Consider the following 22,447-nt stretch of genomic DNA (forward strand, 5'->3'; position numbering starts at 1 on the left):
AATCAAATTCCATACTTTTCCAAACCGCGTAGGAACCCTGACACTGGGCCAGTTACCCAATCTGCCAACCAATCTGAGCACATTGAGTATGTCGGAGGGAGTGTCTTCATAGAAGCAGGAAGTCAAACAAGCTGTTCAAATGACCTTGGAAAAAGAGGTGTAGAATAAAGATAAAATATATGAAAAATACAGCGTTTTCAAAAAAACAAAGCATTAAGACATGTTAAACTGTGCCCCAAAAACACAATCAAGCCTAGAAAAAAAAAAAACACTGAACCACCTCTTTAAAACGTCTCAAAAATGCACATATGTACACCAGGGAAATCAACATTTTCTAGGGGAGCATGCCCCCGTACCCCCCAAACAAACAACATTTTCTGACCAGGGTAATTATGAAATTAACAAAATAACAAAATAATAATAAAAAAAAAACTTTTGAAAACATCCCTTCTTCTGTTTTTTTCAAAAATCGCACTGTGTGTGTGTGTATATATATATATATATATATATATATATATATATATATATATATATATATATATATATATATATAATTATTATTATTATTATTAAACATTGTTTGTACCATATTTGTCACTGTTTTAATTTTATTATACAAAAAATATCTTAATTTCTATGCACTTCTGTGATTGTAGACGATGCATGACTTTTATTTTGGAGTGATGACATGACGTCATAAGACTGCGCCGCGCTCCAGCATCTGTTGTGATTCTGCTGAAGAAAGGTTTGTTTTAAGAATTTATGCTGTTTTAATCTACATAAACAGTTTTGTAGTTTTAATAGTTTTACTAGCAATGTTAAAATAGTTTATTTACTATCTAATTGAACATTGTGATTCTTTATCTAACAGTAATGAAGGATATTTGTGTGATTAAAGCTAGTAATGGGCAAATGAAGCCTCATGAAGCACTGAGGCTTCGCAACCCATTGCTTCACAAAAAGGTTCATTACCCGAAGCTTCATTCAGCATTGCTCACTAGTGACACCTAGCTACTGTGCAAAGAAATAGCAAACAAAATTAATCCTGAGCCTATGACCTGAACAGACATTTGTGCATTGCCTGTGTATAAAATAAAATATGTATCTTCTCTGTCTGACTTTACTTGTGCAGAGACAACTGGCTCAGACACACACACACACACAGAGATAATTAATTATTCATAAATGATACCTAATATAATGTAATAATATCTCTAATAATACAATAACAACAACGACACAACTCTTTAACTCTGACTCTCCGACACTCTACTACTACTTCTGGTTCTACTACTCCTGAAACACCCACAAGGTGGCGTGTGTTTCGAACCCCCTTTATCTGGAAGCGACACTCAAACCGAACCGATGACGTATTCCACACAAACCGAGGCCTCGTTTGTCATCGGTCACGTGATTTCTACATTCCCAACACAAGCCTCGAATCGACGCTTCATCTGGCACGCCCATTTATGCTCGACACAAGCTCCGAAGCCTCGGTTCAAATGTCCCATCACTAATTAAAGCTCATCCACTGATGAGAAACAGTAAACCTGCGTCTCATTTCTCTCTCTCTATATATCATAAATCAGTTTATCATGAACACGAGTTCAGTCTCTGGGAGTAATGATGGAGAAACTGAACTTTTCAACTCCGAGTCAATTGAATCAAACACTTTGAGAAATGATTCAGTGAATCACGACACGTGCTGCTCAAACAGTGAACATGAACGAGAACAACAAACACTAACAAACTAACTAATCATGTTTTCATCAAAGTGTAATCATTTAAATATAATCTGTAATTCTTTAAATACTAAAATGTAGATCATAAATATTTAAATATGAAGTTTATTAATTTGCAGCGTCAGTTTTGAGTGTTTTTTTTTTTTTTTTGTCCAACAGGTCATTGAAGACTTTTAACTGTTTAATTGTTCTCTTCTTAAAGATGGCGTTTATTAAAGAGGAGACTGAAGATATGAAGATTGAGTTTATTAAAGAGGAAAGTGAAGATATGAAGATAATTAATAAAGAAGAGACTGAAGAAATAAAGATTGAAGAAACATTCAGTGTGAAATATGAAGATACTGAGGAACAAACAGGTTGGTTTTATTCTCACAGCTGAACTCAGTTATTTGATCCTTATTAAAATGTCCAGCTCTACAGAAATAGAGAATATACAGAAGTATAATCTTACAGAATCCATTCATTCCAGCATAATATCATTCAGGTATAAATTCCTGTTTAATTGATCATGAAATGGTTTAATTAAGGTTTGCAGATGCTGAATGAATTTCCAGTTTCAAATGATTATTAAACAGCAGCACAAACTGAAATCAGCAGCTCTTCCAGTGTCTGAATTCACTCAGTCGTTTCATTCAAGTGGACTTACTGTAGAGCAAGGGTTTAGGGCTGGTTACTTGTAATTAAGCTTTATTAACTCATTACTATAGTGAGTAAATGTAGTACTGTATAACTACATCACTTTAAAATACAGTGTTTCCATTAAATGTGACCCCAGACCACAAAACCGTAAATCACACAGGTATATTTGTATAATAGCCAACAATACACTGTATCAATTATGCAATATTAAGTAAGGATCATGTTCTATTAAGATATTTTGTCCATTATTTTAGTCTGTTATATTCAAACAAATCATGTGAAAGTGATCTCTCTCTCTCTCGGTGCACTGATCACATGTTATATTTCTGAACAGACACATTTCAGTACATTCACATTGTTTTTACACACATTCAGGACAATGTTTGGATTTGTCCTGTGTATGTTGCTGTGTACTTCAGTATATATGCAGGTCAAGGTTGGTTTAGGGTTTTTTGGCTGTTCAGTATCACAACTGGACTGGTCTAAAATGTAAACAAGCTCTTTTCTGTTGCCACACTACTCTGTAAACGTTGTGTTTTTTGTGTGTGGGTGCTTTAGTGTACATAAATGTATGAATTATTTGGACTCATGGCATTTGGTTATTTGGTGTCCTTTTGGAGTCTGCAAGTGGCCTAAATTTACCTTAAAAAGCTCACTTTTTTTGTGAGAATCACACTTCAATCTGATGTATGCTTAATTTCCTGATTAATTGTGATTAAATCCACTATTGTATTATATATAATTGTTCTACAGTCTAAACACAGTATTTAGTCCGATAACATCAGAAGTAAATTAATATTATCATTAGCCATTGGCTAATAAATTCTCAGATTTAAATCGTCAGTGTGTGTATTAGAGGCCAAGTATAAGTTTAGTATAGATATATTTTCACCCGCATTGAGAGTTTCACTCTCTCTCTCAACAAATCATTCTGTACTATTTCAGTTCAGCTCAATCAATGCTTACTTGTATTTAAAGTACCACAAACTCTAGTGTGACGCACGACTCGCCGTAGTTCTGCTGAGAGTGCTGTGTTTCTCACACACAGGCAGAGAGATTGAGAGAGCGAGAGACTTGAATACCATGCTGAATCGACGCGCTACTTGTAAACAACATTCTTTGTTGTATTTTCCTGTCAAAAGTTCATTTGTAATTATTCAGGTTTTAAAGGCCACTGTCAAAGAAACCTTGGCTTCATTACACCTGAGCAGTGCCACAGGCTGATCGCCTCCATGCCACGCCGCATTTATGCAGTAATTCATGCAAAAGGAGATAGTGAATTGGTGGGTTTTTGTTAAATGTGAGCCAAAATCATCACAAAATAAAAGAACTAAAGACTTGCTTTTGTCTGTGTGAACTGAATTTATTTAATACACGAGTTCCACAATTTGAGTTGAATTAGGTAAGGCAATTTTATTTGAATAGCACATTTCATACACAATGGTAATTCAAAGTGCTTTACATAAAGAAGAATTATAAAAATGGAACATAAGAAATAGAAATAACAGAGAATATCTGGATGGAAGAGCTAGGAAGTTTCAGGGAGATTTTTGTTGTCCGTCAGAGCAGATCTAAACAGATCTTCCTCACACGTCAGGACCGCTCTCTAGCTCTACCTGTTAAGGCACTTCGAACTGATACACAAAGTTTCAATCTCCGCTTTTGCCAAGACGCCTCAAACTGCACCACACAGCCCTAATCCCCCTTCCGGAGATATCTTAACTATGCAACGCAGCTCAAATTTCCCCTTTGGATATGGATTTGTATACATCACACTTCATGTTGGGGTTGTATGTTTGGTCATGGGAGCTGATCAATTGTTGTTCATGGTTATTGTTGCACCAGCTGGCAGCAGTAAGTGTGGCACATATTCAAACCTTTAAAATAATGCTTTTATATTTACAGTATTTTCTGGAACATAAGAAAACATTGGGGCCATTACTCTTTAATTTGTACATGCTTTCGCTTGGCAACATAATTAGAAAATACAACATTTCTTTTCATTTCTATGCTGATGATTCTCAGTTGTACCTTCCATTGAAAACTAGAGATTCTCTGCAGCCTCTCATGGACTGTCTTGAGGATATTAAATGCTGGATGGCAAATAATTTCCTCCAGCTTATCAATGAAAAAACTGAGGCGATTATTTTTGGACCATCCAAAAACAGAAATTCTAAAGCCAATTACTTAGACAATCTTACTCCATATATTACGTCACATGCAAAAAATGTAGGTGTTATCTTTGACTCTGAGCTTTGTCTTGAAAAACAAATTAGCTCAGTTGTTAAAAACAGCTTCTATCAACTGAGAATCATTTCCAGACTTAAATCAACACTTTTTCTTTCAAGATTTGGAGAAAGTAATTCATACATTTATCACATCACAGCTGGACTGTTGTAATTCGCTGTACCTTGGCCTTCCTCAATCTTCATTCTTCTCATAAGCACTCATTCTTTCCGTCTAATGTCACTAGTTTGATCGCTCCGTACCGGGCCCTGGCCCGCTTGAAGGGGCACTGAGATCGCTAACTGTGACCGAGTACAGAATGGCTACTACTGTTGTGTGTGTTATGTCTGACATTACAACAACAAATATCTTCTTTTACTTATTAAATAATAAAACTCTTTTCAATTAATTTAAATAATTTGAGTATATTTAGGTTTATATCGTGTCGGGTTCTCACCTTAGTGATGAACAGAAATTGTTGTTTGCAAATTCCTCCATCAATGTCAGCAATCTTCTAACAAGCTGATGATCTTCACCAGATGTGACAAATAAATGATACATACAAAATGTGCAGTGGTGGGTCCCTTTGGACCAGGTTTGAAAACCACTGGTGTATTGAGTATAAGGTCTATAGATGGGATGGGCAACTCTGGTCCTGGAAGGACACTATTCTGCAGAGTTTAGCTCCATCATTGATCAAACAAACCTGTAAAAAAAATTAACCCAACCCCAAAATGTAACAGTAAAGGCTGATTTTTATTTCTTATTTGCACCTACACCCGAGACTCTGCGCAGTAGTCTATGCTAGGGGTGTGCACAAATAGTCCAATATTTGAATATTCAATCTGTATTTAATATTCGAAAAAACAAAAAGACTACACAAATTTGGCCCTCCAGTACCAAAGCTGCCCATCCCTGATCCATAGGATAGAAACATGTTGTTGGTTTTGATGCTTTAAATGTCTAAATTGTTTTATGTCTATTTTTGCCCTAGACCTGATGGCACTGAAAGAGATGAGTCATGAACTTAATGAAAGGCGAGAAGAGGAAGAACATTATTATAAACATCATTTCATGACTGGGGAAAGATCAACACAGGCTTCCTCACAAAAAAGAGCTCAAAAGACTGGAACTAAAAGTTTTTTCACCTGCCAACAATGTGGAAAGAGTTTCAGACATAAAGAAACCTTTAAATACCACATGAGAATTCACACTGGAGAAAAGCCTTACACCTGCCAACAGTGTGGAAAGAGTTTCAGACATAAAGAAACCTTTAAATACCACATGAGAATTCACACTGGAGAAAAGCCTTACACCTGCCAACAATGTGGACAGAGTTTCAGACATAAAGGAAGCCTTATAGGCCACATGAGAATTCATACTGGAGAAAAGCCATATATCTGCCAACAATGTGGAAAGAGTTTCAGTCATAAAAGAAGCCTTAAAGTCCACATGAGAGTTCACACTGGAGAGAAGCCATATATCTGCCAACAATGTGGACAGAGTTTCAGTTATAAAGGTAGCCTTGAAGTCCACATGAGAATTCACACTGGAGAAAAGCCTTACACCTGCCAACAATGTGGAAAGAGTTTCACACGTGAGGAAACCCTTAAACTCCATGCGAGAGTTCACACTGGAGAAAAGCCATATACCTGCCAACAATGTGGAAAGAGTTTCAGTGACAAAGGAAACCTTACAGTCCACATGACTATTCACACTGGAGAAAAGCCTTACACCTGTCAAGAGTGTGGAAAGAGTTTCAATAGAAAAGGAAGACTTGAAATCCACATGAGAATTCACACTGGAGAGAGCCCTTAAAGGATAAGTTCACTTTTAAATAAACGTTTCCTGATAATTTACTCACCCCCATGTCATCAAAGATGTCCATGTCTTTCTTTCTTCAGTCGAAAAGAAATTAAAGTTTTTGATGAAAACATTCCAGGATTTTTCTCTTTATAGTGGACTTCAATGGGCACCAAACGATTAAAGGTCAAAATTAGTTTAACTGCAGCTTCAAATTGTTCTACTCGATCCCAGACGAGAAATAAGGGTCTTATCTAGTGAAACCATCGCTCATTTTCTGAAAAAAAAAGAAAAGAAAATTATTATTATTTTTAATTAAGTTTTAACCTTAAATGCTAATCTTGAACTAGCTCTCTTCTTCTTCTCCTTTATTTGAATTCCAGCAGTGTAGACACTAAGTGTATTACTGCCCTCCACAGGTCAAAGTTTGAACTAATTTTTATATGCAATGTGCTAATTCAATAGTATATAACAATTACAGAAACACACGGGTAGTTTTTGTTCATTGACCGACTAAGGCTACATCCACACAAAGCCAGAGCTTACCTTATCCAGTCTTTTTTTTTTCTCGTCTCAAAACGATGTAGTATAAATGCCAGACCAGTATGTGGCGCTGTAATTCTGCCACAGAGATACACTTAAAACAGAGACATGGAGCATGCGCATAAACCTTGCGCGCTCTGTACAAATTATAGTAAAGCTTAGAAATAACTTGTCTGTCAACATTGCATTGGCTTCCTGTTAAACATCGTATAGATTTTAAAATCTTGTTAATTACTTACAAAGCACTAAATGGTTTAGCCCCCCAGTACCTAAGCGAGCTCTTAATGCATTATAGTCCTTCACGTTTATTGCGATCTCAGAATTCAGGCCAGCTGATAATACCTAGAATATCAAAATCAACCGCAGGCGGTAGATCCTTCTCCTATTTGGCACCTAAACTCTGGAACAATCTTCCTAGCATTGTTCGGGAAGCAGACACACTCTGTCAGTTTAAATCTAGACTAAAAACACATCTCTTTAACCTGGCATACACAACACATTATAAATTTATATTTTCAAATCCGTTAAAGGATTATTAGGCTGCATAAATTAGTTCAGCCGGAACCGGGAACACTTCCTATAACACCAGATGTACTCGTTACATCAGAAGAAGAATGGCATCTACGCTAATATTAATTAGTCTTTCTGTTTATCTCGAGGTTTACCGTAGTCAACCGGATCCTGGCCGTATCCAGCTGAGACCAAGGACCGGTGCCCTGACACGACCACAACGCAGCCCTGAAGTATCAGCAGAGATCGAGTCAACTAGACCATCCACTGAAAAGGCCTCATCGACACGACAGCCAGTGGCACAGTTCCTCAACAGACCGTCCATACCGGCGTGATGAATATGATCCTCAACTGGATGGAACTGAAATAAATACTTTGAATGTTGCGATCCTATCGGACTTATGATAGCAACCTGAATTGTAACAAAGCACTGTTCGCCAGAGGAGAACTGGCCTCCCGACTAAGCCTGGTTTCTCCCAAGGTTTTTTTCTCCATTTTTAACACCTATTTGCCACCTGTTTGCCACCTGATGTCACCTTTTGGAGTTTGGGTTCCTTGCTGCTGTTGCCTTGGCTTGCTTAGTTGGGGACACTTGACATTTGACTTGACATTTATTCAACAGTGCTTTGATCTGCCTGCATTGACACTATTCTTTAAGAGCTGCTGTGCAGCCAAAATTATATACCAGTTATCAATGTAAAGCTGCTTTGACACAATCTACATTGTAAAAAGCGCTATATAAATAAAAGTGACTTGACCTGACTAGGGTTGACACGTGGGGTGATGACATTATCATTTCTCAAAATATACGGATAGGCTGTACACACAAAAATGCAAAGATGGCGTTTTCAGATTTATCCACTCTGGGGGCCGGTTTCAAAACACCGGATCCACGTGGACAAAACGCCTATCCGATACAAAATTTGTGCGTATTCACAAAAACGTGTCTCCATGTGGACGGGGCTTAAATTTTCTCAGTGTGTTCCGCACCGTCGACTGAAGTTGGTCTTCATCTGCTTTTTTTCCACGTAACTCCTCGGTCCATCAGGCCATCTGATCATTCTGATTGGCTGTTCAGCTACTGCCACCTGCTGGTTCGGAAAGGCATTTCATCTCACAGGAGCAGAAGGGACGTGCTACTTGTCCGTCAGCTATCTAGCATCGGTTTGGTGTGTCAGGGCAACTTTGGACTGTAACGGTGGCGGCCCATCCAAAATTAATCTTTTAAATTTTTTGGGTTTTAACCAAATAAAGTTCGGGCGCCAGGTATAAAATACCAGTTACATGAAAATAAAAAAAAACTTTACAAACAAGTATGCAGTTCAAGTGAATATATATATATATATTTTTAGTCAAACAATAAAGAGATTGCAATGCAATTATACCACAGATATCACATTCAACCAAAATAATAACAGCAAGAAAAAAAAACAATTCCATATATTCACGTCCTGGGTAGTAGTAACGGCAGTTTCACAGTTTCAGGTGTCCAGTTTTTCTCCACATTATAACTCCAAAATGAGTCACACAAAAAATAAATAAAAAACTAAGAAGAGAAAGGAAAAAAAAACACAACCACAAAAGGAGCGAGGCAAATAATTGATTAAATAAACTCAACAGTTCCCAAGTTCAAAAAAACACAATATGCCAATAGGCGAAATAACGAAAGTAAAGATGTGAATGCGTGACTTTGTATATTATGTGTGTGTGCGTATTGTTGTGGTGAGTGTGTGTGTGCGGGTTGTTCTTTGTGGTGAGGCCTTCGAGAGAGTTTGGAGAGTTTTCAGAGGACGTGCATGGAGATGGAATACCTGGACTCGCTGGTATGGATTTTCCTGCCTTCTACAGGACAACGGCACAGGTCTGCAGCTACTGTTAGGAGTAAGGCTTTGCTTTGTTTATTCGTCTCGTTCGCCACAGCAGATGCGAGTCGCGTCGTCTCAGAAGAGCTGGTACGAATTATTCTGCACTCTTCTGCAGGGAAACGGCACGATCTTGCTCCGTAGCCAGTATTAGCAATAAACCTCTCGGTCTCACTCCAGTTTAGCCATGGCAGATGCTGCGATGCGTGTCACGGAAGAGCTGGAGCTGCTTCACCAGGTAAGTGGTAAGTCCATTCTGTTTCCTCTCTCGAATACTTCACACCCTGTTTACAAATTGATGTCCTTTTTATAAGTTTTCACTTAATTTTTTTTCTTCCAAATATGGGCACGGATGCTGGAAGGCTCGTGGACTTCCGCACCGTCACACTCCCCCCCCCCCCCAGGAAAAAACAACCCATGGTTGATGAAACAAACAAACCAAACAGGTGGGTTTTTTTTTTTTTCTTTTTTCTTTTAAAAACCCAAGAATTCTTCATCATCTGAGCTTTGCTGGAATAACTGCTTAAGTTTTTCCCTTTCCTGGGACTCAATCTCTTCTGAGGTTGGGTAGCATGGTTTAAGGTTACATATGTGAGCTGTACGGACGTCCTCTCCGGTTTCCTCCAGTGCTATCTGGTAATTCAGTGGGCCTAACCGTTTTAATACCCGGTAAGGTCCTTTCCACTTTGGGGCTAGTTTTTCAGTAAAGTTGTGTTGAGCGCTGGACTGGGGAAAATTTCTTAACCAGACACGACTTTTTTCCTCAAATGAGGCTTCTCTCCGGGTTTTATTGTAACTTCTGAGCTGTCTTTTTTTGGCTTTTTTACAGCACTCATCTGCTTTCAACCTCAGCTGTGCAAGATGGTGGACAACATCATAGGATGGAGTGGATGGTGATAGACATTTACCCTGGAGTAATTTATCCATGGGGCCGTGCAGTTTCCTTCCCAGTTGAAGTTCTGCCGGGGACATCCCAATGCTCTCCTGTACTGCTGAGTTCATGGCAAAACGGAGTTCAGGTAAGTACTGATCCCACTTCTTGTGGTTGTCATCCACATATGAGGCAATCATGCATTTCAGTGTTCGGTTAACTCTCTCAGTCATATTTGTTTGTGGATGATATGCTGTCGTTAGTTTTTGAGTGATGTTCCATTTTGCACACAGCTCTTTGAATATGGAGGAAACAAATTGGGTGCCACGGTCAGACAAGATGAAGTCTGGAACGCCCCACCGGGTGAGTATTTCAGTCCTGAGAATTTTTGCTATGGTTGGAGCATTAGCATTGCGCATGGGGAAGAACTCAACCCAGCGAGAGAAATAGTCCACAAAAACCAGAAGGTACTCGTGACGTTGTGTGCTGCTTGGCAAGGGCCCCATGATGTCGACACCCACCATCTTGTTGGGTTGTGACACAGAAACGGGTTGTAGTTTGCCAGCCGGTTTTTGGTTTTCACTTTTCAGTGTTTGACATTTGGTACAGCACTTAACATAATGTTTGATGTCCGTCCACATCCCTGGCCAGAAAGCAACATTGTGCAGACGTTTGTAGGTTTTATATATACCTGCATGGCCGCTTAACGGATGGGAATGGTAGTGTTTAAGAACAGCTGGTATGAGACTGCGAGGCAGGTACACTCTGTAGTGGACTTGGCCATCTGACAGGTGGGTCTTATGATACAGTTGGTCCTCTCTAACCTCATATTTGTCCTTCAAGTTTTGGTTGTTGTTGTTGTTCTCTGCCAATGCTTTAAACACCTTTATGATTTCAGAATCTTTGTGTTGTTCCTCCCAAATCGACACAGCAGAGACTGGAAAGTCAACAGCCTCTTCCTGACTAGAGTACAAGTTGCAACAAGGTAAGCTGGAAATCCTGGACAAAGCGTCAGGTGCTACATTCAGTTTGCCTTTTCGGTATTCAATGATGAAATCAAACCTTTGCAATCGTAGGGCCCATCTAATGAGACGGCTGGTGGTTTTTGGGGAACCCATGACCCACTGTAGCGCAGTATGGTCGGTGACAACAGTGAACATCTTGTGCTCCAGGTAATGCTGCCATTTTTCAAGTGCCCATACGACTGCTAGGCACTCTTTCTCAGTAGCAGAATAGTTCGATTCAGCTTTGTTAAGGGTGCGGCTTGCGTATGCAATGACTTCTTCCAGTCCTTGGTTTTTCCGTTGTGTTAATACAGCACCGAGTCCGGTATCGCTGGCATCGGTATAAACCATGAAAGGAAGTTGGAGATTTGGATGGCCCAGAATAGGAGGTGATGTGAGATGAGCCTTCAATTTTTCAAAAGCTTCCTGGCATTGAGGTGACCAATGAAAAGAATGTCCTTCCTTTTTCAGTGCATTGATGGGTTCTGCGATTTTGGAGAAGTCTGGGACAAAACGGTGATACCATCCCGCTAATCCAAGAAAGCGCTGGACCTCTTTGATGTTTCGTGGCACAGGGTAAGATCTGATAGCTTCCACTTTAGATGAATCTGCAGTGATACCATTGACACTAACAACATGTCCTAGGAATGTAATTTCTTTAAGGCAGAACTTGCTCTTTTTAAGGTTTATGGTCAAACCTGCTTCCTGCAGTCTATGGAGAACAGTTTGGAGGTCGTTGAAATGCTGAGCTACAGAGGGTGAATATATGATAATATCGTCAATGTAGACGAAACAAATGTTTCCACGTAGCTCTCCCAGTACAGTCTCCATTAACCGTTGGAATGTAGCAGGTGCATTTTTCAACCCAAAGGGCATGACATTAAAGTGGAAGAGCCCGGATGGAGTGATGAATGCTGTCTTTGGCTTACTCTGGGGGTCCATAGCCACCTGCCAATAGCCGCTGTTGAGATCAATTGTTGAAAAAATGGCTGCTCCAGAGAGAGATTCAAGGATTTCAGTGATGTTGGGAAGTGGGTAAGCATCATTCTCTGTGATAGCATTGAGCTTACGGTAGTCAACACAGAATCTAAGGCTACCATCTTTCTTTGGAACAAGGACCACAGGAGAGGCCCAGCCAGAGTGTGAGGGTTCCACAATTCCTGCATTCAACATCTCCACAAGTTGCTCTTGTACCACGGCTTGCTTACCAGGGGACATGCGGTAAGGTCTCTGTTTAATGGGCACTGGGTGCTGGGTATAAATTGTGTGTTGGAGGACATCCGTACGACCTGGTTGACGAGAACACGTTTGAGGGTTGGACTCCAGAATTCCTCTCAAGGTTTTTTTGTCAATAAAAGGTATGTGAGCTTCACTCACAGCACTGTCAATTAAAACTTGTACATCTGTACTGTCAAGTGGTGAGGATCGGCATACAGGTTGTGGTGGAGGGATAGAACTTAACAGGGTGAGGCTTTGGTTAAACATCTTTACATGTCCTGTCTTTTGGCGTTGAGGATTTATATCAGGAACACTGGCATTTCCTGGTTGAAAGGGATGATCTTCTTGTGGTGTGGACTTAAATGAATATTTCTGATCAATTACATTGATTTGCAGGCCACTGAAGAAGATGAAATCCAATCCCAGAACTACAGCATAGGCAAGAGCCTTCGGGGAAAGGACAGCAACAGGTAAAGTGAAAGTTTTGTTGTGTATATGAATTGGTAATTGAAACCATCCCAAGGGAATCTCTGCTTCACCATTAGCTAAATACAATGGACCAAGAGACCAAGGTTGGAGGCTCTCTTGCGGAGAAAACTTTTGCCACAGACTTTCATGGATCATGGTGTAGCTGGCCCCTGTGTCCACTATGGCCTTTCCAGACCAACCACCGATGCGGACTGGAACAACCAATTGTTGTGGGATGACTGGACTAGTAACAGGTTTTGGCTTTGAGGGTGACTTCTTGGCAGTGGACAACATTTTATTTGTTGTAGCAGTCACTGAATTATTCGTTGCTTGACTTCCAGACTTACGGGAATGAAATGGCCGTTGACCAGTGAAAGGATGTTGCTGTTTTGCAGGTTGATTTGATGGGTTAACGTTAGAATAAAATGGACAACAACCAGGTGAGTGAAGTCCCTTGCATCTCCAGCATTGTACTTGAGGCTGACCAGTTGTTTTATTGGGGAGGGGTTTTTGAATGGCTTCTTGTGGTGATTTTCTGGTCATGCATCTTTCATACTGCAGTTGCTGCCCGTGGTCTTTCTCTATCTGATGTCCCAGTTTTAACAGTTCTTCCATGGTGCTCACCCGACTACGTAGCTGGCTGGCGAGGTAAGGTTTTATTTTTTTGAGAATTATTTTCACCATGTCAATTTCAGTTAAGGAAGGTTTCCATCTTCTGCAGAGAGCACAATATGTAAATGCAAAATCTCTGATGGTTTCCCTCTCACCTTGATACCTTGTGCGGACTCTTTCAGCCAGCTCGTCTTCGTAGTCTTCCGAGAGGAATGCTGAGCGGAAAGCAGTCTCGAAGTCGTTCCATGTCGTTACTGACGATCGGGCGACCTCCCACCAGTCACGTGCAGTGCCATGGAGTACGCTTCGGAAGGTTGCTAGGATGTCAGTTTCTGCAAGTGGGTGCAATGCCAAAAAGTCCTGACACCGTGTAAGGTACAGCAAAGGATCACAGTCATCAGACGGTCTTCCAAATGTGGGAAAGGTCAACTTTAAATGGTCACTTTTCCCAGCAGGTATAGGAGGACACTCTGGGACATTTTCTAGTGGTGATGGTGTGGTAAGTGTGGCGATAGGTGGTGGTTGTACCCCTTTACTTAGGTGATCAGACATTTCCTTTTCTTGTTGTTTGTCTTTCAACATGTTTGTTTGAAGTTCACTTAATTGGGTAGCCAGCTTGTCAACCTGGGTGATGCACTGGTTACATTCAGTGGAAAGCTGCTCATGATCTGTTTGAAGATTCTTATAGGTATCTCGGAGGTCTCTCTGAATTTCAACCTGAAGTTGATCCACCATAAACCGGACTTCAGCAATCAAGGTAGACTCCACTTTTTGTAACTCCTGTGAGATCATCACTTTAATGGCTTTGACAAGTTGATCTGAATCAGATGTATCAGCTTTAGTTGCAGTTAATGTGGTGAGAATTTTCTGTTGGTTGGCCTCCATTTTGGCAGTCAGGTCTCCAAGTTGTCTATCACTATGGGAAGTGGCAGTTTTTTGCTGTTGGGTGAGTTCACTCACAGCTTTCTCCTGCTGTTTCATGAAGTCAAACAGGTTGTCCCAATTACCTTGTACTTGTGTGGTAAGATGTTGTATGTCTTTTCCAGGAGTTGGAAGATAGCCAGGCAGATCATGCTGAGCTCCTGAAGATGATGGGGAAGTGTCAGGAGAGGTGCATATTTGCATGGGATCTGATCCTACTTGCCAGGTGGGAACTTGGACTGGTGGTCTGACATCTGGTGTTGGGGAGACAAAACGCACATGGGTTCCAGGCAGGGCACTGCTGGACTGAGTGGGTGTTGAATAGAAGGTGGGGACATGTGGTAGTGGGTAAACTCTTGGTTGCTGCTGTAGCAATTGTTGCTCAGGAGGCCAGACAGGGGTTGATATGTCTGGAGGTGGATCGATGTCCACAAAAGTGGTTGGAGAGGGGGTTGAAGGAGGCGTAGAAGTGGACATGTTTGTGTTGGGTGTGTCAATGACACATGTAAAATGTTGTGTAAATAATCAATAAATGAAATGAGTGATTTGGAATGTGTGCGTGTCAGTTTTGTGGGAGAAGGGGGGGAGGAAAAAAACAATGTACAGGAGTACAGTTTCAACAATTTCCCCCAATTTCACAATTTCAGCAAAAACAGAATGTACAAAGTAGAATTTCACAATCTTTTTTTTTTTTTTCACAGTCACAATTTTTTTTTTTTCAGTCCACAAAAAACACATCAAGTGTTTAGTTCAAACTTCAACTCTTCAATTGTGTTGCAGATTCACATATACAAAAAAACCTTTTACAACTTCCTCATGAGATACTACTCCAAAAACACAACAAAATTGTTTAACATTTTTAACACCAAAGAATTTACTGGTTCTGTAATTCAACACTTCACAAAAATCCAGGGTTCAAGTCCCTGTTCGGGCGCCACTCTGTAACGGTGGCGGCCCATCCAAAATTAATCTTTTAAATTTTTTGGGTTTTAACCAAATAAAGTTCGGGCGCCAGGTATAAAATACCAGTTACATGAAAATAAAAAAAAACTTTACAAACAAGTATGCAGTTCAAGTGAATATATATATTTTTAGTCAAACAATAAAGAGATTGCAATGCAATTATACCACAGATATCACATTCAACCAAAATAATAACAGCAAGAAAAAAAAACAATTCCATATATTCACGTCCTGGGTAGTAGTAACGGCAGTTTCACAGTTTCAGGTGTCCAGTTTTTCTCCACATTATAACTCCAAAATGAGTCACACAAAAAATAAATAAAAAACTAAGAAGAGAAAGGAAAAAAAACATAACCACAAAAGGAGCGAGGCAAATAATTGATTAAATAAACTCAACAGTTCCCAAGTTCAAAAAAACACAATATGCCAATAGGCGAAATAACGAAAGTAAAGATGTGAATGCGTGACTTTGTATATTATGTGTGTGTGCGTATTGTTGTGGTGAGTGTGTGTGTGCGGGTTGTTCTTTGTGGTGAGGCCTTCGAGAGAGTTTGGAGAGTTTTCAGAGGACGTGCATGGAGATGGAATACCTGGACTCGCTGGTATGGATTTTCCTGCCTTCTGCAGGACAACGGCACAGGTCTGCAGCTACTGTTAGGAGTAAGGCTTTGCTTTGTTTATTCAACTCGTTCGCCACGGCAGATGCGAGTCGCGTCGTCTCAGAAGAGCTGGTACGAATTATTCTGCACTCTTCTGCAGGGAAACGGCACGATCTTGCTCCGTAGCCAGTATTAGCAATAAACCTCTCGGTCTCACTCCAGTTTAGCCATGGCAGATGCTGCGATGCGTGTCACGGAAGAGCTGGAGCTGCTTCACCAGGTAAGTGGTAAGTCCATTCTGTTTCCTCTCTCGAATACTTCACACCCTGTTTACAAATTGATGTCCTTTTTATAAGTTTTCACTTAATTTTTTTTCTTCCAAATATGGGCACGGATGCTGGAAGGCTCGTGGACTTCCGCACCGTCACAGGACACAAACCCGCAAAACTTTGTGAGCCAAACCCGCAGTCTGCTTTCGGCGCCACTATTTCGTCCCTCCGTTGGCTTGGTGTGTTCCTGTGTTTACACCTGCACTCTGTGCGGGAATGGCTTCACACAGGAACGAAGCCTTAGGGAACACATGAATATTCACACTGAAGAGAAGTCATTTATATGTGATCAGCATGGAAAGAGTTTCTTATTTAAAGGGGACCTTAAGGTCCACATGAGGATTCACTCGAAAGAGAATTGTTTTAGAAGTCATCACTGTGGAAAGAGCAGAGGTGTAAAGAGTACCTGAAAACCATTCTTGAATAAAAGTACACATACTTTACAACGAAAATGACTCTGTTACAAGTTAAAAGTGACCAATTCTAAGACAACTTGAGTAAAAGTCTTGGAATATCTGACTTTAACCGTACTTAAGTATTTTACTTGAATTTAGGCTTGAAAATCTTCCCCCCCTCTACACTCCCACTTTTCCAGAGCTTTACATGCCCATTTTCACAGAGATTTTGAGCTTTGAGGTATGAACGACCAGGGGAAAACAGGGGGCGTTTCATGACCATTTAACAATGGACAAATGTATATATATATTTCTTCCCCCCCACTCTCTGACCTCCTGAAGGCTGCTGTGTAATTTGCACCCTTACTAAGACACGTTGGGGGAAGCATTTCAATAACCCTATGAATGCATATAAAAATGCATAATCTAATGAAATTAATTGAATTAATTAATTAATTGAATCGAATTTTAATGTAAATCATCTTGAAGAGAATCGTTCTGAAATAGCAAAAATCATTCATGAACAAATTGAACACCTATGAATTGTGAATTGAATCGATTCGCTGTCTACCTCAAGATTCACAGCTGTAATATTCACCCTTTAAGACATTTTAAATAATATTTCAATTGATTTATTTTTCTATTTGCCACACCAAAGGGGTCTCTTTATAATTCTTTAATTATAATTATTCAGCCATTTGTTAAATGGAATATTCCCATTTCCGTCAGAGCGGATCTACACGGATCTTCCTCCCACCAGAGGGATAACCTTAATATTTGTCAGGTAGCTGAGCGTTTAAACAGTACCCTTACAGACAAATCTTCCTGGACTAACTCTTAGAGCTCCATCCAAGGAGAACACTACCTTTTATGGGATGAGTTCAATCAATCCTATCACCACAGGAAATTATTAAAGAGGTGATGAACTGAGAAATCTAATTTTCCTTGAGCTTTTGACATATAAGAGGTCATCATACTATAAGAATATCCTGTAAGTTTTAGAGCTGAAAACTTCCTTGTTAGTCCAATAAAAGCTTTAATTGACACCAGACCCAGTGAACGACAGAATTTACAAAGTGGGGATCTATGACATCAAAGGGCAGCAAGCACCGCCTCTGCAGAAGAAGATCAACGCTTACTTCATCCCTGCGTTTGGCCCCGCCCACCGATTTGTGCATGACATGCAATAGAATAGGAATCCTAAGTAACATAGGTCTATGTGGTGCTAAACCAGATCGAGCTACCAAGCAATAAACATGCCGTTGAGGATTACAAAATATTGTGCAGTGCCTGGACTCGACAGTAATGCAACATGTCAGTAACTGTGTTAATTATAATGCATTGTAGCGAATTAACTCAAAGGGGAAATATAAATAATTATTCATAACTCATTATGATTATTAATTATGATTAATTATGAATATGTAAATCAGTTAATCGGATTAACTGGATGTAGCTATATTAAGATTAATATCACAATCAATTAACCTGTTCATCCAGTGAACACTCAGTGTTGATTGTTTATTAATTCTAAGAAATGTTCATTTCCAGATTATGGAAAAATAACAATATCTTATTGTACCATACTACTCAGAGCAGGTAGTCAGGATCTAAATCACTTAAGAGGCAATTTATTAGCAGACGGAGTCAGAACCAAACATGTATTGTGCACAATCTTTATTAACTAACTCAAAAACACATAACTAAACTAACAAATACATAACATACATGAAGGTCACACACATACGTAGGTAAGAATGAGCAATGATAGAGTTGAACCGGAAGTGGAACTATTGATAGAGCTATAGGAAACAGTCAAAGACAATATGGAAAAGAATCATCAGTTTCCTCAGTAATAAAACACCTTTGCTGACAAAATTAAGTTTTACAAGTCAATACTAAATCACTGTTTAGTATTCAAATGTACGATACTTGCAAGATGCCTTTAGGCTGAGGAGCATCGGACCTGCTGGCTGAGGAGAAATCTTCGGTCCGAAGATGTTGCCAGTATCTTCTGCGGTGGATGATGAGCACGTGGCTGGGTTGCAGCAAGAAGGGGGTCTCTTCAGTCGTCCAAGAAGTAAGGAAAGAGAGAGAGAGAGTGGCATTGTGCACTTGCTTTTAACCTCTGGTCAAAGTCCAACCTCTTAGGGTTGACTGGACCAATGAAGATGTTGTATTTTCGGGCGACAACATGCCTCCTGTCAGGGCTTTTACAACCGAGCAAGATTAACTGGCTGAGTTTTTGAAGAAGAACTATTAAAGATTCTTGTAATACTGATGTGTTGCTCAGGTATGGACATACCGCATACACAAGCATTTAAATCTTCTCGATATGAACCCATAGACACTAAACATGGCATAATTGAAGTTACCTTAAATGTATCATAATGCAATACAACAACAGTAATAATGGATTCCATTTCCTGGGGATATGCATGTTAATTTATAGAACAGTCTGTCTATAAATTAATGTAGGAAAGTCTGTGTTTCTGTGGGGATAATGCAGGATAGATGCACGTTTCCTGTGTCTCTTCTCAATGTGGCAACCACATTCTTTAGTGCAATAAACTTGAAACAGAGAACTTCTCGAGGGATGGGGGACAGAGTGCTTTAAACAATTATTGGTTAACTATAACAAATAATTGTGTATGATTTGTCTCAGTCATTACAATCACTAATCAAGCATGTAATTAGTCTCTACACAGGCATATACTTAAAGTATACTTGAAGTTGTTCCAATTTAACACACAAAAGTACACTAAATATACTTAAATTTGTGTTTTAATACCACTTAATTACAACTAAAATATATTTAGTACAAAATTAGTTGTTTCAAAATAGCACACTTTAAGTTGACTAATCTTTAACACACTTGAAATATACTAATAATTAGTCTGGCTGCAAGTGTTCTTAGCATACTTTTTTTCACTAGGGTAAACTTTTTACTGCAGCATTTTGGAGATATGCCACATTATTTGACTTCAGAGGCCTATAAACACCTCATTTCATATAAGTAGAAAAAAAAACAATGGTCTTTTTTTTTTTACAGGGGATGTCCCTTACAGTATTCATACCTCATGAGTCAATTTTACTGCAGCATTTTGGAGTTATGCCACATTATCAAACCTTACATGCCTATAAGTAGCCCATTATTTTTATATTAAGTATAAGAAGTCATACAATAAATCATATAAAATCATTTTACTCTGGCATTTTGGTGCAATACAGAATGTGTACAGTGATAAAAGATGCGGTTCTGTCTACTTTGTACATCCATTGTTGGATTTAAATAAACTTATTTGTAAAAATAGAGGATTTAGAAAAAAAAGCTACATTACAGTACACAAGGAGCAAAACTTGTCAATGGAGAGCGAACAAGGGATTAAACGAAAATGGGCTAATTAGAAAAAAAAACAACACATGGAAGAAATCAGGAAATACGAACATGACAAAACTATAAACAAAGGTCAAAGAGACCCTGAAACATAGCAATGCTGCTCGTCTATGAACATTTTCTGTTTTTTTGTCTTTTTTACATTTTATGTTCATCATTTGCAATCTTTCAGTCCAAATAATCATTGGTGGTTGAGTAGTTATACTTTAATACAATTTTGCCACTGCCAGCCATCTTCACCAGAAATGGCATTTGAGGGTATGCTCAAACAGGTGGGATGATACCAGCCATGGCACAATGAACACTGCAGCATGATTTCTTTATTGTGTGCCGTCCGACACACACAATAGACACCGACAGTGATTTGTCTCAACTGAGGTTTACACAGTTTTGCCTCTATGTTGAATTGTATCTTCCCTGTTCTGAAACTCTTGATGAGTTCTGCCCTCATTCGACCCTCTGACAGTTCTCAGGTCTAATGTTGCGGCATATGCAAATCCAATTGCAAGCAAGCCACAGTTGCTGGTGTTGGTTTGCTGCTGAACAGAAGGAAACATGACAAAAAATTGGTCTTCCTTTGGCCTCAACATCCACAATAATGCCTGTTCAGTATTGTTATCCAACATCGAGAGGCTGTCATAAATGCTAACCTCATTATTAGCAGCAAACAGGTTTTTCGCTGTCACCCTGTGATTTCCCCATGTGTAAAATTTGTACAAACTGCCTGGTTGGAGTACCCACAATCCCTCCTTTTTCTAAAACACTAAATAAAAGAGATGACTGAAACCCATCAATGTCATTGTACTCCCTTGCAAGAAGGTGAGATGCTAAATCTATCTCATCACTGCTGAGCCAGTGTTGGGGAGCAGAACTGAAGTAATGGCACTGCCTTTGGGGACTTGCTTTGCTCTATAGTCTACATGGAGGCAGTTTCTTCCCATGCCAGCATGGACCAAGGTTCCTGTCTCGAAGCATTTGTAGGTGATGTTGATTTTGCAGAGGCCCAACATCCTGAGGCAGAGTATTATTTTTTTTTGTTAATATCAATTTAGAAGGAATAAACAAATATAAGATACATTGTCATAAGTTCAGAAGTCAAATAGTAACATTGGAAACATTGTTGAAAACAGGATTACTCATTTAGTTATTCATAAATTAAATATTTGGGAGAAAAATTATAACTCTAACTTTTCTCTTGCGTGTAGAGTCTGAAAACTCCTTCAGCAGGGCATTATGGGATATTTGATAAATATGGACAAAATCATCCAGCCGTGTGAGGCGGCGTCTGTGAAAGTGCACGTTTCAGGTCCCACTGTCTCTTCTCCATAATGCCTTGTGTTTTGTTGTCATTGGTGTAATTCTAAGAAAATGTACAAAACAAACATTGCTGTTTTAAAAACTGTCAAAGAGGTATTAAAGAACAGATGCTTTGAACAAACAATGAAGAACAGACCTGTATGTCCAAATGACTACATCGCTCCAATTTCTTTGAGAGAGTTTTGTAGGCAGGAACTCTTCCATGGCGGCTCGAATCTCCTGAAAGATACTGAATTGATTTAAATACTTGTATTTCAGCCCATAAAAGTATTTGAGTTTTTTTTTTTTAATGGAAATTAAGTTACACTTTATTTATTTATACTTTTAAGTGTATACGTTTAAGTGTTTGTTACACTGTAATTATAAATGTAACTACTGAGCATTGTTAAGTGTCTAAATGTGTTTACTAGAGGGTTAGGATTAGGGTTTGGTGTGGTTTAAGGTTAGTTGCATGTAATGCATTATTTATAGTAGTTAACGCATTAATGTTTGTGATACATTTAAAATGCTTAACGCGTTAAAAGAATTTGATGCAATAGAATAGTAAATAAAAAAAATAAAAAAAATAAATATATATATATATAATATATAAAGAGAGAGAGAGATAGAAAAGACCATAACACTGAATAGACAGTTGTGAGAACTAAATTCACCGAGTATAGTCTCAGCACTGATATGTTGCTGCTGAGAGAATGCATCGTCTAATGATTTCATTGATTAGATACTGCTGTCATTAACTTGTCTCCCTGTTTTCACACTATTAGGCAGTCCAATGGCTCTGGTGGCTCTTGAATGCACCTTCCCTAAGCTCCAGAAAACACCTGATTCTGGTGAAAAAAAATGTCAAAGATCTGGAATGGGAAAGAGCGGGTACCAGTGTGCACGAGGTGATTTCGCAATGACGGGTAAGATCCTCTTTGGCCAGACAGTGGACAACCTAAGGCAGGGGTTACCACCGCCACTGGGCATCTATCCTGATGGGAGGTGTTTATGTGAGATGATGTTACGTCCCGGTAGTTGTTTGAGCC

At 39.3% G+C, this 22,447-nt stretch overlaps 2 protein-coding genes and 1 long non-coding RNA gene across 4 annotated transcripts in view; 2 read left to right on the forward strand and 1 right to left on the reverse strand.

Annotated features, from left to right (window-relative positions):
- The window catches only part of LOC137005952 (gastrula zinc finger protein XlCGF57.1-like), a 779,808-nt gene that overhangs the window by 471,451 nt on the left and 285,910 nt on the right, over positions 1-22,447 (reverse strand). The window lies entirely within an intron of this gene.
- On the forward strand, positions 698-8,225 carry LOC137007052 (gastrula zinc finger protein XlCGF57.1-like). 2 transcript variants are annotated; one of them, XM_067368327.1, is made up of 3 exons: positions 698-745; positions 1,945-2,098; positions 5,602-8,225. In XM_067368327.1, exons 2-3 carry the CDS (start codon positions 1,945-1,947, stop codon positions 6,423-6,425), a joined length of 978 nt encoding a protein of 325 aa, XP_067224428.1. In that variant the 5' UTR covers positions 698-745; the 3' UTR covers positions 6,426-8,225. The 2 variants fall into 2 exon arrangements, with proteins under 2 accessions (XP_067224428.1, XP_067224434.1); XM_067368333.1 differs by lacking the exon at positions 698-745 and adding an exon at positions 1,766-1,776.
- On the forward strand, positions 9,731-13,385 carry LOC137007722 (uncharacterized). The gene is made up of 10 exons (XR_010892643.1): positions 9,731-9,771; positions 9,854-9,994; positions 10,155-10,344; positions 10,490-11,181; positions 11,273-11,368; positions 11,515-11,589; positions 11,672-11,776; positions 11,885-12,235; positions 12,317-12,539; positions 12,815-13,385. It is a non-coding gene; the product is annotated as an uncharacterized lncRNA (long non-coding RNA).

This window comes from Chanodichthys erythropterus, chromosome 3 (assembly GCF_024489055.1).
Source record: "Chanodichthys erythropterus isolate Z2021 chromosome 3, ASM2448905v1, whole genome shotgun sequence".
Classification (NCBI taxonomy): Eukaryota; Metazoa; Chordata; class Actinopteri; order Cypriniformes; family Xenocyprididae; genus Chanodichthys; species Chanodichthys erythropterus.